Source organism: Chelonia mydas, chromosome 1, assembly GCF_015237465.2.
Source record: "Chelonia mydas isolate rCheMyd1 chromosome 1, rCheMyd1.pri.v2, whole genome shotgun sequence".
Classification (NCBI taxonomy): Eukaryota; Metazoa; Chordata; order Testudines; family Cheloniidae; genus Chelonia; species Chelonia mydas.
In genome coordinates this window covers 235,449,412-235,467,787 of record NC_057849.1, presented here as the reverse complement: position 1 = coordinate 235,467,787, position 18,376 = coordinate 235,449,412, and the positions used below count along the sequence as shown (strand labels likewise).

The following is an 18,376-nucleotide window of genomic DNA, read 5'->3' as shown; positions in this document are numbered from 1 at the left end:
TGAAGGGCTGGATACAGCCCCCCAGGCCGCAGTTTGTCCACCCCTGCTCTATGCCATTATCTAAATCATTGATGAAGATCTTGAAAAGAACCGACCCAGAACTGATCCCTTCGGGACCCCACTCATTCTGGCCTTCCAGCATGACTATGAACCATTGATAACTACTCTCTGGGAAATGGTTTTCCAACCAGTTTTGCACCCACCTTATAGTAGCTTCATCTAGGTTGCATTTCCCTAGTTTGTTTATGAGAAGGCTATGAGAGACAGTATCAAAAGCCTTACTAAAGTGAAGATATACCATGTCTACCACTCCCCCCGCATCCACAATGCTTGTTACCCTGTCAAAGAAAGCTATCAGGTTGGTTTGACACAATTTGTTTTTGACAAATCCATGCTGACTGTTACTTATTATCGTATTATCTTCTAGATATTTGCAAATTGATTGCTTAATTATTTGCTCCATTATCTTGCTGGGTACAGAAGTTAAGCTGACTGGTTTATAATTTCCTGGGTTGTCCTTATTTCCCTTTTGGTAGAGCAAATAAATCAATTTTCAAACACCTAGAAAATAATAAGGTGATAAGTAACTGTCAGCATGAATTTGCCAAGAACAAATCATGTCAAATCAAACTAATAGCTTTCTTTGACAAGGTAACAAGCCCTGTGGATGTGGGGGAAGCAGTAGATATAGTAGATCTAGATTTTAGTAAGTCTTTTGATATTGTCTCGTATAACCTTCTCATAAACAAACTAGAAAATTACAGCCTAGATGGAACTACAATAAGGTGGGTGCATAACAGGTTGGAAAATTCTTCCCTGAGAGTAGTTATCAGTGGTTCATAGTCAAGCTGCAAGGGCATATCAAATGGGGTCCCACAGGGATCAGTCCTGGTTCTGGTTCTGTCCTATATCTTCATTGGTGATTTAGATAATGGTATAGAGAGTACATTTATAAAGTTTGAAGAAGTGGGTTTTTTACCCATGAAAGCTAATGCCCAAATAAATCCATTAGCCTTTAAGATGCCACTGGACTCCTTGTTGTTTTTGTGGATACAGACTAACACGGCTACCCCGGGATACTTATAAAGTTTGTGCATGATACCAAGCTGAGAGGGGTTGCAAATGCTTTGAAAGATAGGATTAAAATTCAAAATAAACTAGAGAAATGGTCTGAAGTAATAAGATAAAATTCAACAAGGACAAATGCAAAGTAATCCATTTAGGAAGGAACAATTGGTTGCACACATATAAAATGGGAAATGACTGCCTAAGAAGGAGTAGTGCAGAAAGGGATCTAGGAGTTACAGTGGATTACAAGCTAAATATGAGTCAATGGTATAACGCTGTTGCAAAAAAAAGCAAACACCATTCTTAATGTATTAGCAGGAGTGTTGTAAACCAGACACAAATAATTCTTCCGGTCTACTCTGCACTGAGAAGGCCTCAGCTGGAGTTTGTGTCCAGTTTTTGGAGCAACATTTCAGGAAACGTGAACAAATTGGAGAGCAACAAAAATGATTAAATGTCTAGAAAAGATAGCTATAAGAAATAATTGAAAAAATTGAGTTTGTTTATTCTGGAGAAGAGAAGACTGGGGGGGACGGACATGATAACAGCTTTCAAGTACATAAAAGGTTATTACAAGGTGGAGGATGAAAAATTGTTCTTGATAACCTCTGAGGATATGACAAGAAGCAATGGGCTTAAATTGCAGGAAGGAAGGTTTAGGCTGGATATTAGGAAAAACTTCCTAACTGTCAGGGTAGTTAAGCACTGGAACAAATTGCCTAGGGAGGTTGTGGAATCTCCGTTATTGGGGGGGTTTAAGAACAGGTTAGACAAACACTTGTCAGAAATGGTCTAATTATTATGTACTCCTTCCTTGAGTGAGGGGATTAGATGACCTCTCGAGGTCGCTTCCGGTTCTACACTGCTATGATTATTACATTGTATAAAGGAGATTTTAAATGAAGTAGATCTGAATATTAATATAATTAGCTGCTTATTTTACTGATTCTCATTTGATCCAAAACAGTTGACATTTAAATCATATTTAGTTTTCAGAGTTAATCACTGAAAAGAATGGATTCATTCAACTCTTCAAGTATTGTTTCAGACTACCTGCAGATTCAGGAAGACATCTTTGCATTGATTTGTACTATCGTCACAACCCTGAAAACTAGAAATATATATGTATATAGAAGAGAAAGCATTCCTGCTAGAGTATTATTCTATAGCAAAGCATGGGTTCTACAGCCACCTAATCCAAAGGCCCCTGGCTCTACAAAACACTACTAAAATGGCCATCAATACAATCAACGTATAACCCAAGAGATCCTGCTAAGCCTTTGGGCAGAATTATGAAATGACTATAGAACTACTTCAAGGCCAAGTGGGGAGGTGAGACATCTCCACTAGCATCTTCCAAACAACCTAAATTTGCTTCCTTTAGTAGTAGTTCTTCCCATACAATATGCTGGGTAAAAAGGGCTATCTAGCAGGTGGGGCTAGTCTGACGCAACATGATTCATGTGATTGGCGATGGAAGGTGGGGAGGGGAAAAAACTGGTTGGAATGTTACACTGGCACTTTGCTGCTGGCCCCAACAGTTTGTGTTTTCAGTTTTAAGCAAGGCTGTAGGTCTATTGTGAAGAGCACCATCCAAATTTGAATAGCTACCATGTTGTCCTATAAAGTCCACAGACATCAAGAAAGACAACCTCTTTCTGGTGAGAACTACCCTATTAATCTCAGCCGGGTGTTAGCTTAGAAGCTTTATAATTACAGTTTAAATGTCAGCATCTTAAGTATTTCACTTCAAATAATTATACCGGGAATAGCCAGATATTTTATGCTGGCATTTGAGTGGAGTAAGAAAATGTTAACCCCATTCTGCTTCTGCAACCCCAATACTTGCTTTTGCAACCTCTTACTTTGAAGTAGTTTGGCCATTTACTAGTTGCTTTAGCATTTCTCATGCACCAAGTATTACAGGATTTCCAGTGATATTTTGGTGGTACACATTCAGGTCAGATAAATCAGTCCTGGCGTGTTAAGCTTTAATCCTTTAACAAAGATATTCCAGTAGGCTCAGGAGTCTGAACCTCAGGTTTGCTTATACTCCCCGAGATCACAGGTTCACATTCCAGCAGTGACAACTCCAGCCTTCATACTTGCCAGGTAAACAGCTTGATTTCCATTCAGAGATATACAAAGTTTTACTGGAGAAAAGAGGTTGGTGGCCGCTTTTTAAAAAATGAAGTAGCACAGATTCTGCCCCAAGGTTCTGTCTAGAAGTGATGGGAAATTTTTTGACAAAAATCAAAAAGTTTCACAGGACCATACCAATTAGGCCAACATTTTCAATAAATTAGCCAAATGTTTTGTTTTGACTTTTATGTATATATTATATTCTATAGGGTCAAAGCGATGTGCTTTGGAATGTTTTGGTTCTTGAAAAATTCTGAGTTTGACTTTTGATCCTGAAACAGGTTGAAACAAAATTTCAGTCTCAATTTTCTGTGGAATAGAAATTCTGTTTTTCGACCAGCTCTTTTTCTGACTATTTCTGACAAAGTTAGATTAGGAGAGCCAGTGTTGCCTCATGGATACAGCACTGAACTGGGACTTAGGAGACCTGCATTCTATTCCTGACTCTGCCATGATCGGCTGGGTGACCTTGGCCCACCCCATGCATCAGTTACCCCGTCTGTAAAATGGAGATAATGATACTGACCTCCTTTCTAAAGTGTTTTGATATCTACTGATGAAGAATGTTATACAAAAGCTAGGCTAGCTATAGGCAATGGAGTTTGGACTAATATCCACTCAAGTACCAGATAATGGTTCCTTTCCAAACCTATGCAGAAACATTTGTTTACCATACTTCTCTTCATTTGACAATGAGGCTTTGCAGAAAGGAAAGCCATTCTGACATCTTGCAGGGTACAAATATTCAAGGTAGTGAACACGGGGAGAAAGGAACAAAGAGATAAATATAAAATAGGAGTGATGAAAATAATTGAGAGATTGAGTTGAGGCAGACAAAAAAGGAAAGTAATATTAGTAGAAGGAAAAAGGAAACACCAAGCAAGATGGAGAAGGAATAGAAGACAAGGACAGATATAGAAGTGATCCTATACAATCTACATTTTCCAACATCTCGATGCAATTTCGTTTTACTAGCTCAGTTGTTGGTGAGGATTTAAGGACCATATTCTGTCCCCAGCCCTTTTGCTCAGCTCCCATTCATAGCAATGGGAGTTCTCATGCATCAAGAAGTAGTACCAGTCTACGGTCTTAACTTATTGCCCCAGGCTTCAGACTCTCAGGGCCCAGTTCTCCTCTTTTTAGTTTAACATTGGTGAAATTCCATTTATTTCAATGATTTTACACCTAGTTTGTTCCAGAGATTGGATTCAGGCCCTAGAAGTGTGATGCAGCCCTCACCACACACTAGGGTTAAGATGATAGTTATTCACTCTTTTGCAAGAAGTCTGATTTTTTAAAAGCTGTTAGGCCTGATTTCTGAAGTAAAGCAGGTTGGATAAGAATCTAGATTTTGCTAAAAAGCAACAGTGTGCAACTGTCTCATTAAATATATATATGTATTTTAAACATTTATTCTCGTGATAACGAATCTACCAAGAAGAGAAAATAGCATATGATTATACACTTATGAGGTTGTAATGAGACTAGGAAATGTGAAGAAGTAAACCCCATTTTGTTAGTTTTAAGATTGCAAATCATATGGTTCCTGCTTCAGATGCCAGACAACTGTAGAAATTAGTTTCTAATCACACACACCTTTCCTGATACTTCCAAAGCCCCAAGAACTGACCCGTTTGGATTCCCCCAAGGAAATACTTTATTCATTCTGTCGTTATGTCTCCTTTGTAATCAACACTGAGAAATGTCACTTTGATTAAACACAACTCTGTATGACTAAAACCACAGTACAATAAATTCTCCAGAGCTATCTTTCAGAACAACTGATTGCTCTCCAGTCTTAATCCTCCAGAGTCTTATTTAATCAAAATGATGTTGCTAATTAAGGATTAAAACTCAGAATAGAATAAAAAAGGAGGATTTTCTCTCTCTCCTTTGGGCAGGTCAAGGAGGCAGAATCTGTTTTAAGGAACCAGACAGTCTTTTCCACCTTTAGTAAAGCTACACTATTCACTAAAGTTTGGATTTAGTCCAAAGATCTGCAATATTAACATAACTGGGGGGAAGGGAATAGCCCTGAAAGCCACCCCCATATGAACAGAAATATGACCTAATAAATTAATTGATTCATCAGTGATGCGTTATCAATCTTCAGATTGCTCAGTTTCAGTTCATAATAGATACATTTGATTTATTGTTGGTAGTACCAACAATGCTTTGCACATGTATAGCACCTCTCAATCAAGAATTTCTGGATAATTGGCAAACATTAAGTATCACAAAACTCCCTCTGAGGTAGGTAAATATTTGTGCGTATCTAATAAAGGAATTTCTGTCCCAAGGGAAATTCCAGTAGATCATAATTTTGTCCCAAATCAGAACAAAAATGTTGAACTGTTGCAACTTTGTGGAATAAAGTGTCCAGAAAAAAATCTGTAAATGTCAGTGTTCCATTTCAGTTTTTTAGCCAAAAGAAAACAGTTCACTTTGGGACGACAAAGTGTTACATGTCAATTTTTCCAGTGAAAATTCTTTTCCTGTAGAAAATTGTGATTTTGGTGAAGCCCCATTTTCCAGTGAAAGATGTTTTTGTCTGAAATTTTCCAGCCAGCCCGGTAACTATATAGATCTTTAAATTGAAGAACAGAAGTCAAGTGACTTACCTGATGTCCTAACCTGTCAGTCACAGCTGGAAAGAGAATCTATGAGGCCTATCTTTCTATCACCACTACTCACATGAGGAAGACTACCACCTCTTGAAGTAAATGACAGTTCCAAATGTGATGTTTTGATTTTTTTATTTTAGTGCTGGTACTTATATGTGTTCAAGGAACTTTGCCATCTCTACAGAGTCTACTCAACCTAGAGCAAAGGATTGAGACCCAGCAAGCAACTTCACCACATCCCTGGCAGGCCTTTCGGTACCATAATGTAAGAACCCAAATAGAATAGCTTGGTTCTACACAGCAACTAGCTCATAATTCTGTGTCAAGTTGGGCAAATCACTTGACCTTGATTCACCCTGGGTGAATGTCCCTGGCTTGTGTTATGCAGGAAGTCAGACTAGATGATCAGAGTGGTTCCTTCTGGCCTTAAGATTTATGAATCTATGTGCCCGGAAGGAAATTTAGGTAGTCCGTTTGAAAACTAATTGTTACAGCTAAAAATGAGATTTCCTATATAAATTTGTTTTTAAAAAATTGAGATGCACTTGAGTTTTTAATTAAGCTCCATCATCTCACACAGTTGTTCTATTGCAATATTAAGAAACTCACCAATTGAAAAAAGAAAGAAGTTCCTTTGGTTCGTAATCCTCAAGGTTGTATGCACTCAATGGACAAACTACAGCTCTTATGCCTCCTGATCCAAAGCAGGCTGTTAATAGCCCAAAGTAGAAGAGTATTTTCTGCTCCTTTTTGGCTAGCGGGTGAAGGATATAGCGTCTGTCTATATAAAAATCTTCAAAGGGGAAGGCAACAAGAGGTAGCAGGGCCGTACCTGCAATGGGGAAGAAAATGGACATATATAACTGGTTAAAATGATGAAGCATTGAATCCAGTATTTATTTTCTAGATTAACAGCTATATTGGAATGATAGTCTCTGAATTAGTAAAAAAATATCCACACGCACAATGAGAAAGAAAATTATCCATTCCTTTAGAGCGAGATGTAGGTACAACTACAAGTCCAGAACTTTTCTGACTACTACTATTAGGCAAGAATATTGACTACATATGGCAGAAGTACCTGAACTTCGCTGCTTTCAGGGCTGGCCTGGGGCTAGAGGGCTGCAGTTAAGTGACACAGAAGTTCTCTTACAAATAAAGAAAGATTACCATAATTTGTGCTACTCTTTTAACTATCAAGATGGATTAATAGAAATTGCTTGCTTGAACTCAAAAGCTGTAGTTTATCACTATATCAGATAATTTGGCAAATGTTATGATGTATTCTCAGATATGCTAATTGGTTATTTTTACTTATTGTATCAGTTTTACTCTTCCCTTTGCAGCTTCAGAAAAAGTTAGCCCCAGAACACATTTTAGGACTCTGCAGTCAAGATCTGGCACCTCCAATCTACGGCATTGTTCCTATAAGCAAAGTGAGGCTCCCATATTTGATGAGTTACATAGCCTTCTAAGTGCATTTTGAGAGAGATTGAAAAATACATCATATACATAATATTTGCACACATGTCTGCTTCAAGCATGGCAACAGGAGACCAGGATTGTGATACTAAACATCAAAATCTGAAACCCCAGCCCCAGGATGATGGATGAAGCAAAATTTGTAATAAGCTCCCACGATAAAGAGTCACATCCCATGCATCGTACATATACTAACAAGTCTAGTACCAAATCATCATCCCTGACTAATATTTTATATTTATTTACAAGAAACTTTCCCTTGCTATAGTGACATTTGTTCCTCTCTGGAAAATGCTTTGTACTACCTCTGACACTTGTCAGTGGAGGGCTAAGTGGTCAGATGCAATATATTCAGTAAACAGTTCAACGATTTATCCTTGTTTTATCATTAGAGTCAATTTGTCCCACTTCGATGCCTTATTTATTTATTTTTTTTAATCTAGACTCAAAGGGCAAGGGGATTCCAAACAGGAAGTTTATGGAGTAAGGAAGGGGATATGAAGGAGGTCATCTTCTCAGGTAGTTCACTCAGTGCCTTGGACCCCTTCTTTCTCCTTTCCACAGACCCACTTGATCCTCTGTCATTTTTTTCTTCTAAATTCTTGTGACAATTTCTCTTCAGTCATCCACAGCAGGTGCTTTCAATCCAGAATTATTTGCTGCTGCAGCAGCATTCTAAAGGAGGCGCTAGAGTTTCCAGTGCAAAGATGTCTGAAACATGACCTCGGGGCACCTGCTGCGCACAACCGAATTCAAACCCGCACTTCTGGATCGAGGTCAGGAGGACAGAAATGTTGCCTCGAGAGACCCATTCAGAAATTATCTCAATTACTCCAATGGTATTCTGATGCCTATCTAAGTAACAACTTATTTGCCTGCATGCAAAAAAGCGCTTGGGATGAGTAAATGTGAATAAGCTTGTGTGTCCGCGATACATCAAGTGGCTATGCAATTGATATATATTTTAGTATAGAGTTATGGGAATTTCCAATGTCTATGTTAATGTGGCCCTGGAGCGGCAATAATTTGTTCTGCCCTCATCTTCTGCCTGTTCTGTTTACTTCAAAGTTGGTGATTTTATTAAGTTAATCTGGTAGTTGTGCAGTTTAAAGGACAGGCTGCAGCATCAGTGGTGACTGTTACTGTCTAGTTGTACCTGCCTGATCTGAGCAGCAGGCTGAAGGTCCCTGCTTCATCTCAACCCTGACCTAGAGACGAAAGATAATTCAGTTTTTATATCAGCTCAACTCAGGCTGAGAAAGCAATGGTCAGCTGTGACATTTACTAAATTCCACATGACAGCTGTACACAGTGAGCAGAGACTTGCAAACTCAGTTTGTCCAGGAAGGGGAGTGGCTCCACCCCCTATTCCACCCAATCTCCTTCACAACCCATACTAATAGCTTTGCAGATCTAAAGTTTCAGACTGTCCCCCATTCCAGCCACTATGTGGAAGATTATTAGGAGGTGTCCATACATTACATTTCTGTGTATTGAGGGGACTTCAAATGTACAGAAGATCATAGGTCAGTAAAATTCACACATGTAAGTTACCTAGAGAAATATTTAAAGAAGTTTATCCTAAAAGATTTTAGCTCATTTGGTGGGGGAAGGAATCAGATAGTGCTAATATGAGTCAGGCCCTAAAAGGAAGCATCAAAGTTTGGCTTCTGAGTTCAAAGTTTGTCAAGGCAACATGTACGTCTTATTAACAACCATGTAGCTTTTAAATACAGCAGAACCCCATAAATTTGCACCAACTGGAGAAATGCATTGCAAATTATGGACATTAACAAGTGGTTAGATCACGGAATTTCCCAGAAGTGACTAGTGACTGCGGGAGCCCAACCGGATACCTTAAAGGGGCACAGTTTCAGAAAATGCTGAGCGCCTGCTTTCTAAAAAAAGTCAAGTCACTTTAAGGGGTCACAGTTTAGGCTCTCATCAGACTGCAGCACCCAAAATCCCTAGTCACCTTTGAAAATTTAGACCTTATTTTACAAACGTTATGTAGTGGTGTTCAAAATAATGCTTCATTAAGGTATATTAGCACATATACTCCAGATTAAAGAAAAGCTAAGTCCTTTGCTATTAGAGAAGTTTGATGAGGCCACCAGGTTGGAGACAATCATTGGATTTGCATATATGTGAGGAATAGTATGTTTCTATGATACTTTAAAAAAAATTGACTTATCAGAGCAGAATTGCATACAAAAAGCACATTGTAGATGAAATAATCATGGCATAGCACCTACCTAGAAAGTGGAGAAACATACAGATATACACCAGCTTGATTCTCCCCACCAGATGTTCAGCAAGCCAGCCCATGAACACAGGTGCTAACATGGAGGCACCTACAAAGCACATGTTTATGATGGCTGCCTGGTAGTTGGGATAGCCAAGTTTGATAGTGCAAAAGAGAATCATGTTGCAGACAATGCCAAAGAAAGTGAACCTCTCACACAGCTCCATCAACAGCAGGCAAATGGCCACCTGAAGTTTCTTCTGAGACTTGAACCCAGATGAGTCTCCAACATGCTTGCCTTCCTCAGGGAATTTCCTTTTCTCCCTCTCAGCAGTGTGGTTCAGAAGTTGTTTTTCTTGTAAGTCTCTAAGGTCTGTAACAGGCATACTTAGCTGTTCTGAGCAAGACTAAATTGAGTGGGTTAGGTTGTATGTACACTTCTGTTATCCTCCACTATAATTAACAAACTGGTAAGACCCTTGCTTTGAATTCCACACCTTACTACCACAATTCCTCAGGATACCTATCACTTTAGTGCTGTTACATTCAAGATCAAGGAGCATGGGGGACACCAGTATTTAAACTCTGAGTGCACAAAGTTGCTGAATCCAATCTGTTTATTTAATTAGTTTGTCTGGTTGCGAACAAGACTCCCCCCCCACAAATAATATTACCCATTAAATTATGTGAATCCAATACAATATATGCCAAATTGTATCTGCGTGTTACAGATAAAGGTTTAAATACTGAGAGAGGCTAAATTGTTTCAGCAGAATTCAAATACTAGATCAAGAAAATAATTTGGGGCTAATATTATGATATCTTAATTAAGCAATAAGTGAGAAACTGCAAGCAAAGAGATAAAGATAGAAAGAATGCATGTTTTTAGGTGAACAATATCTTATCATTATTACATTTCTTGTTATTTTTGGTTGAAATTCAGATAAGAAAGTTAATTAGAAAAGTAAGAAATGCTAGTACATTTAAGTACAATAAGCAGGTTTTACAAGAAAGTAATTCTGGTGTATTAATGAAGAGAAAAAGCAATAAAAAAGCACCCAAAACCAGCACAGCTTCTTTAGCCTGACCTTGTACCACAGCTACAACATGTCATAGGGCATCAAAATCAGAAAGGCTTTGGTTCCTGGGTATTAATTAGAAACTATATAGTCAACTTACAGAGAAATTGGGAAGGTTCTACAAGTCTACAATATCCCTGCTGGGCAATCCACTAAGAAGTTTACAGAAAATGTGTCCAACCTCCTAGACATAATTCTCCACTACTGTGTATAGCCATTTATACCTGTCCCAAATGATAGTGTTCTGCATCCACTTTGCACAAGTGTAAATGACTACACATGGTGAAAGGCAATGGTGAATCAGACCCACTGTTTCTAAATAGAACTATCAAGTCCTCACTTTGTAAGCTGTTGGAACAGAGACTCTTTTTTAGTTCCACCTAACTATACAGATACTTACATGCACACATGCTCCCTACCCTTTAGCAGCTCTTATACCTACCTATTATTAAGTAATAGAGATGCAAGATAGTATATAAATGACATGCATGGGCCCAAGTCAGAATCCCAGATCCAAAATTAACTGAACTTTGGTATCAGGTGTAAAGGTTACTGCCCTAACTTATTTCTGTAATGGCCCATAAATAAATCCAGAAGCCCTGAAACACAGATCCAAGCATCAGTAGAGCCCCTTTCTCAACCAGTGTTTTTAATTCAAAAGGGGTTCTAAAGCCAGAACTTGGCTAGAGGTATCACAGAATTTGCTTAGCTCTGGGTAGGACTGTAGGGGATGAGAGAACTTTGTATCATACCAGTATCTATGTCTGCCACCTTCTCTAAAAGAGACTAGGATGAGTTTCATTCATTTTTGATGGCTAGAGAAAAACAAGCTACAGAGATCACCTGCAGCCCCAGCTGGTTTCTGTTTCATAGTTTAACAAACCTTGCCCCAAACCAAGCCATAAGGAAGGAGAAAGTACTGTGACCAAAGAGTGCACACCTACCCTGTTCTGGGGAGTACCTCTTACCTAGCTGCTGGTGCATTAGGGTGCCCTTTCTTTACTGTATTGGAAGATAGAACTGTAGCATAAAACCAGATTGAAAACACTATAGAAAATACACTCTGCTTCCTACACACATTTTAATAGGGAATATTCCCTACTCCAGTGTAGATTTGGGGTGGGGTAGGGGCACCTGTTTCTCAGGTGTTGCTGATTGAGCTCAAATGAGATCATGGGAAGAGGGGTAGAGCTAGAAGGTTTGCTAATTGGGTTAGATGACAACAATTCCTTATTTGATGTTAGTTTGCCTTATCTTGGGGTGGGGCAGGGAGAACAACTGACTGCTTGGTTGGTTAACCCCCATAAAAACCTCAAGGTAGGCTGAAACAGGTGTGTGAGAGTGGGTTTCTATTTATGTGATTTTTTTAGAAATGGGTCTGGCTCATTTGATTGAAATGTTTGATACTCTGAGTATATATATCTTCTAATAATGGTGGTGTGTTTGCTGATGAGAGCCTAGGGAACATGTGTTCTATACCTAGCTCCGCAGCTGACCTGCTGTATGGTCTTGATGAAACCCTTTAGTCAATCTGCTCACTGGTTTACCCCTTAATATAGTACTCAGATTGCTTACTGAAAAGTGCTTGAGGAAAGGTGGTGGTAGACTTAATAATATATTTAGGGTTACACCAGTTTTGAAGCAGGTGAGATTTTTAAGTGGAAACCAACAACACCAGCTCAGGACTGAAGTGGGCTCAAAGAGGAGTCCTGCTTCTGACAAATCACCTTGGCCCGCAGCAAAAGGCTTTGAGTCAGATTGACAAAGGGACCTAGGACTACTAGCTTATGGGATAGTCTATTGAAGTTGTTCCAATTTAATGAACTGAATAACTCAATATTAATTGGGCCACTGAGACTCACCCTACAGCCCAGGGTGGGGGACGCTCACCTGAGAGTTAGTAGATCCCTGTTCCAAGGTGGTATCCTTAGCAGGCAGAATAGGGACTTGAACTGAGGGTTTTTCACATCCTAGGTAAGCACCCTAACCACTGGGATGGAGGTTAGCCCTAGTCTTGCCCTCCTCTGCCTTGGCTGTTTTATGTGGCCTCTGAGCACACCTACTGGATCAGGCCCTGCACATGACTTAGGAAGAGAAGTGCCTATTTTCCCACAGTTCGTAAATTGAACTGGGGCTTATATGTGAGATGAGCATGTGGACTTCCAGAGGGAGGCAGCAATGTGCATGCCCCCAGCCAGAAACATAGGCACTGGGGGAACTTTTACTGCACAAACTTAGGCACTGAGTGAGTTAAGGCCCCTTCAGGGTTCGATGGCAGACAAGTGGGGGTTTTGTGGATCACAGTGATGTGTAAGTTTGAGGCTTAGGTGCCCGAGTACCTTTGTGGATCTGGATCTTAAATCCTTTAAAGTATCTTCTGTGAAGATGGGACAAGTAGTTCTTGCAGTGGGGTTTGCTATAAAAGCACTTGTTCTTTCCAGAGCTCCTAGTGGTCACAGTCTCTGTAACAGAGGGCTGACTGTCTGTAGAAGTTGTATTTTGGCAGGCCATCTGTCAAATGAATAGGCCAGCACCAGAAAGGAAATCTCTTGGTTCTAGAGTCCATTTAAAATAGTAAAATCTGGCCAGGAAGTAGCCCAGGCACTTGTTTTTGGCTCAACTCCAACAAGTATTAACCTACCACCTGCTTTGACTTGGTTGAGTACTGGTTGCCTGTGTGGTTCTATGGCTAAAGGGCAAATGATCTAAACTTGTCTTCGTGTGCTGGAAAAGTCAAATTAGCTCTTGCCACGTTTCTTGAGGGGAAAACTTCATGGACATTTCGCTGACTTCTTTGGCAGTACAAGTGTAATTTTTTTTTAACACAGGCCCAGATTTTTAAAAGTACTTAAGCGTTGCTCTGCTCTTGTTGCCAGTCCTAGCTAACTTAGGTTCCTCAGTGGCATTTTCAAAAGTGATGTAAGCCCAGATCCTCAAAGGTATTTAGGTGCCTAACTTCCACTGATTTTTTTCAATGGAAATTAAGCACCTAAAGACCTTTGAGGCACTTAGGCACCTAAATCCTATTGCCTTTCACTGAGACTTAGGAGCTGAAGAGTCCAAGTAATTTTTGAAAATGGGACTTAGACATAGAGTCCTATGTCAGTGAGGCTTTGCAACACTGAGCAGAGCAACACCTAAATACCTTTAAAAGTCTGGACCAAATGGTTAAAGCAGAAATATTCTATGGCTCAAACACTAGCCATCTTTGAAGTCAATGCCAGAATTCCAGTTGACTTCTGCGGGATAAGGGTTTGGTCCTGTGTATACTGATCCAGAGACTGCAATGTGATTAAAAGTGTGACCACTTCAGTGACAGGAAACAGAGATGTGATACCGGAGGCAAAGACTAGAATCTTCTGTTTTTGAAAATTACCACTTTAATCTTTCTTGTGTGTGTGAGAATTGTTTAACTTAATGTAGGTAGTAGCTGTGACTAATTCATCTCCCTGCCAATGAAGCATTGTTCCCTACAAGATGTTTTCTAGTAAGAATAGCTGAATAATCATGATGCTAGACAGGCACTGTTCATAACTACTTTGTTTTAGGGGAGTGCACAGTGTCTATTTCCACACCTCAAAGAAAGGGTCACTCTTCCAATTTTTATGTGAATCCTCCTCTTGTTCTCTCTGCAGTTGATTCCCTGGTAGGAAAGGAAAAAGTAGAATAACTTTCAGTCTGTCTGAGACACAAAAATAATTATTGGAAGCAATGGTCTTTGACAGTCTGAAGATAACCTGCTACTTATGTAGTTGTTTCAGAAGACTCCAAAGTGGCTCTGAAAATAAAATAAATTAAAAGGCATGATAGGATAGCGATGTGGTTAAAGCACAGACTGGGAAACAGAAGAATTGGGTTTGAGTCCAGCTTTGACTCAAGCTTGTGGCGTGACCTCAGGCAAGGTCTCATAAGCTCAGTTTTCTCCATCTGGAAAACAGGAATGATAACTCCTCCTGCGAGTGAGGTAAGATTCAATAAAATGTGTGATTGTTGTAACAGCCTCTGAGGAAAGGCTATATGTAGGTTAAAAAAATTATAATCTTCCACTTAACATATCCATTTATGAGATTTCTGTGTTGCTCATCCCCATGGTATTTAGGCACTGTAGTCTATAAGCACAGAACCTTGAATCTGGATTTTGAATAATTGGAATAAATCATAATACACAACAGTGCTTTTTTGGTATTCCTTGTATTTAATATGTATATCTGATGCTGCTGATCAATCTTGTCGGCAGCAATGAATAATGTTGAATAATGTCCATAGGACTACGAACCATACGTCGCAGAAGAGCAAACACATATCAAAACCAGAATGCTTTGCAAATAGTGTTAAAGACCAATTAAAACCCTGAAATACAATTATCAAGGAGTTGAGAAAGCATATTTGTGAAAGTGGGAAAACCAGCACATCTATTCAAAGTTCTCTAAGCTATAAACAACTATTAAATGTGATAAAAGTACACTTTGAAAGCTGGAAGATAACAGCTATGAAATCACCAGTTTATTAAGACTATTGATTATAAGAGAACTGCTCTGTGAATACCCTCAGAAGTTATGTGGTTATGCTACTAAATAACATTTGCATAGTTTTATTCATTCTTTGGTAAGTGTATTCTTGAAAAACTTTCAACTTCTTAGAGGAAATGGAGAACCCAAGGCCTGAATTTTCCCTCCCCCTCCCCCCCGCCCCCACTGCAGGATATGAATAACCCATTTTTTCAAAGACAGTAGCAAAGACTGCCCCTCAGAAGTACAGCACCAGTAAAAGGTACTTGATTTAAGTTAGGGGCAGGGGAATATATATCAAAAATGTTTATTTTTTCGCTTTCCAGCCAGAATTAAATTGGGACTTTTGGGGAAGCCCTTGCAATTCTTGCTTATTCTGCTAGAAGGAAACACCACAACAGATGGAACCAAATCCCTGAAGTGAGCTTCACTCCAGACCAACAGTGAAGTGTGCAGACAGGACCAGTTTCATATTAACTCTCAAATGAGAATAATCTGTAGCATTCCTATGGGGGTTAGACATCGTATCACCCACTTTTTGAGTGAAGTCTGGATAATGTTGAAATATTTTTATGATTGCTTCAAATATTAGATCCCAAATCTATAAAATATATGAAGTGAACTTTCATAAGGTAGCAATAAATTTACTTGTCTTCCTTTCCCCTTGTGTTCTACACTTTTCTTTCCAAAGAGTACTGTATCCCTTTGCCCTCAGAATAATTTTTGATCATTTTAAAATGCCCCAGTTTATATTTTTCCCTCCTAAAACTAAGGACCCAATCCTGTGTCTCCTAACTGTCATGTGAGTCAATGGAATTTGAAGGTTCCTGTCACCTTGTAAAGTCAGGCCCTAAATAACTAAGAGTCAGGAGACAAGACTTCTATCATGATTCTTCTGCAAACGTCTTGTGTGACCATGGGCAGGTCATATTTACCTCATCTGGGCCTTACTTTCTCCATCTTCAGAACTGGGATAATATTTAGCTACCTCACCGTAGTGGTATGTGGCTAAGTTCACTAAAATTTGTACAATGCTGTGAGATCCTAGATGAAAGGAGCCTGGGAAGTACAAAGTATTATAAATAACCTGAATGTTTTCTATTGCCATCCTTACAGGCCAATCCAGCAGGTACTTCAGCACATGTGTAATCTTAAGTGCGAGCAGTCCTACAGACGTGAATGTGACTACTCACTGCTTACAGTTATACAGGTACTCTACCTTGCTGAAATGGAACTATTGAGAGAAAGCAAAGGAGGGGAGAACATAGCTACTGGTTCTGCTGCTGAGTACATGGTTTATAACTATCAGAGAGAAAAGTCAACTAACTTTGCCTTTATAAAGTCCTCTGCAGGGAGCTGATTTTAAAATTGCTGATCCAAAAACCATTGCTATAATAAGAATGATTTTGGCATAATTACACTGTTCCTTCAAGCAGCAGAGGTTTTATTTCTTGAGATTTTGTTCAAACATATATAATTATCTATGCCGAACAGTTTTTCATATGTTCTCAGGCTCTTGTCTTACTGCACCTATTTGATGTTTTTATAATTCAGGAGTAATTGTATTGCAATTGTTTTTCATGATGCATGGTGCAGTTTTAAATCACATTGCTGGCAGATATTCTTTATGATGACATTTGTTCTAATGGGAAGATTAGAACCAGTTCTATCATATAGAAAGATGGCTTTTTTTATGTCACGCTATAGTTTGTAGATGGCACTTAGGATATTCTTTTCTGACATAGATTTTTAGGTAGAGATTGGAAATAGCTTCTAAGGCTGTGTCTACTACTGAGACAATATTATCTGTGAATCCGAGATGGTTCCTACTGTTCTCAGAAAATAATAGGTCCTTTTATATCCCAGCTGTGTGGCTTGGAAGAACCCCAGTCTGGAGGGAAAGAAGCATGGATCTCTATCCAAGAGAGGTAACAGCTGAGAGCCGGGAGCCTGGAGTGGGTGCCCTTGCTGAACTGTGGAGGGGAAATACAGGCACAGTTGCCCTGAACTTTGACACCCACAAAGTAAACTGCTAACTGCAGAGCTAATCTTACTCAAACCTGCAACCTTTCCGTTATCTTTTTCTAGTTCAAACCCAGATAGCTTGCAATAGTATGGATTTGTGTGTGTGGTTCCCCTCCTCCTGCTCCTTCTTTTTTGTACAGTTCTAGTCAATAGCTTCTGTCTTTTTTTTTTTTTTAATTGGGCTATAATATGCAGTAACACTTAAACTGAGATAATTAACATTGACCTTTTGCCCAGACAATAAAATCAATTGTGTCGGGTGCCCAAAGATCTGTGTGCTTGGATCCCTGCTTTTAATCTGTGTATGCACATCACTGTCAGTAATTGAATGAATCAATGTGGATTTGAAATTTCATTCCTATTCTAATGATTCATATGATAGGGTGAATTTTAAAATAGTTCTAATATTTCTCACATCTTTGTGCTGTTTGCTTGGCTATCCAAAATAAAGGCTTAAATGTCTAGAGCTTTAACTCAATTCAGCCAAACCAGAGCTGTTGCTTGTCCAGTCAAGACACTGGCTTCCATCTTCTTTGTTTGTTTGTTTTTTGTAACTGTCTAATGAAGTTCCTTCTAGAGATAGTCCTGAATCAGAATCATGGATCACCCTTGAACTTTGGGAAAGTTTGGATCTCAGTAGGAACTTCCAGGCTCCAGCACATCTTTATTCTCTTCTTAGGCTTTGAAGCTTAACATATGAATTATATATCTCTGCTAGAGTGAAAATATCCCTCTACTGCCTTAGGAATGGTTCTTGATTGCTAATGCACGGAACCATGTTTAGGCCTCTATTTTATCTCCTTTAGACTGTGGTAATGGCCTTTTGGCTGATCTCCCAGCACACACAATTAACAGACTTCAGCTGGTACAAAATACTGCTGCTAGGATCCTATCCAGCTCAAGGAAGAGTGAGCACCACGTAAGTGAAGGTCTGTCTTAATACACAGAAATCAGAGAATAAAAGACTACTTAGGATGCTCCCCACAACCTAATTCAGGATTGTTCCCAATAGTATTTTCTCCAGGGCCTTGTGAAGGCAATCTTAAAGTAAACTTGGGCCTGAACCAAAATGCTAGATCCAAATACTCCCAAACTGAAGCACAAGTGTTAGGAGTCTGGCCCATCTCTAGTTTTAAATGTCTCATGCAAGGTGGCTTTAAGACGTCTGTGTGCCCTAGGATTCCAGAGAGGCCCCTCGCATAA

General features: G+C 39.3%; 1 protein-coding gene and 1 long non-coding RNA gene across 13 annotated transcripts in view; one reads left to right on the top strand and one right to left on the bottom strand.

The window, feature by feature from the left end:
- SLC15A5 (solute carrier family 15 member 5) overlaps window positions 1–12,682 on the bottom strand; it is a 63,609-nt gene extending 50,927 nt beyond the window's left edge. For 2 of the 11 annotated variants that reach the window (XM_043539205.1, XM_043539244.1), the window contains exons 1-3: window positions 11,609–11,730; window positions 9,572–9,934; window positions 6,444–6,666 (exon numbers count right to left, since the gene is read on the bottom strand). In XM_043539205.1, the coding sequence (XP_043395140.1) occupies window positions 6,444–6,666; window positions 9,572–9,934; window positions 11,609–11,624 (602 nt within the window). In that variant the 5' untranslated portion in view covers window positions 11,625–11,730. The other 9 variants (XM_043539229.1, XM_027822985.3, XM_043539235.1 and 6 more) reach the window with 9 other exon arrangements.
- Window positions 11,843–17,952, top strand: LOC122464413. 2 transcript variants are annotated; one of them, XR_006288409.1, is made up of 3 exons: window positions 11,843–11,971; window positions 16,265–16,358; window positions 17,015–17,952. It is a non-coding gene; the product is annotated as an uncharacterized LOC122464413 (long non-coding RNA). The 2 variants fall into 2 exon arrangements; XR_006288403.1 differs by having other exon boundaries at window positions 11,862–11,957.
- The last annotated feature ends 424 nt before the right edge of the window (window positions 17,953–18,376 follow it).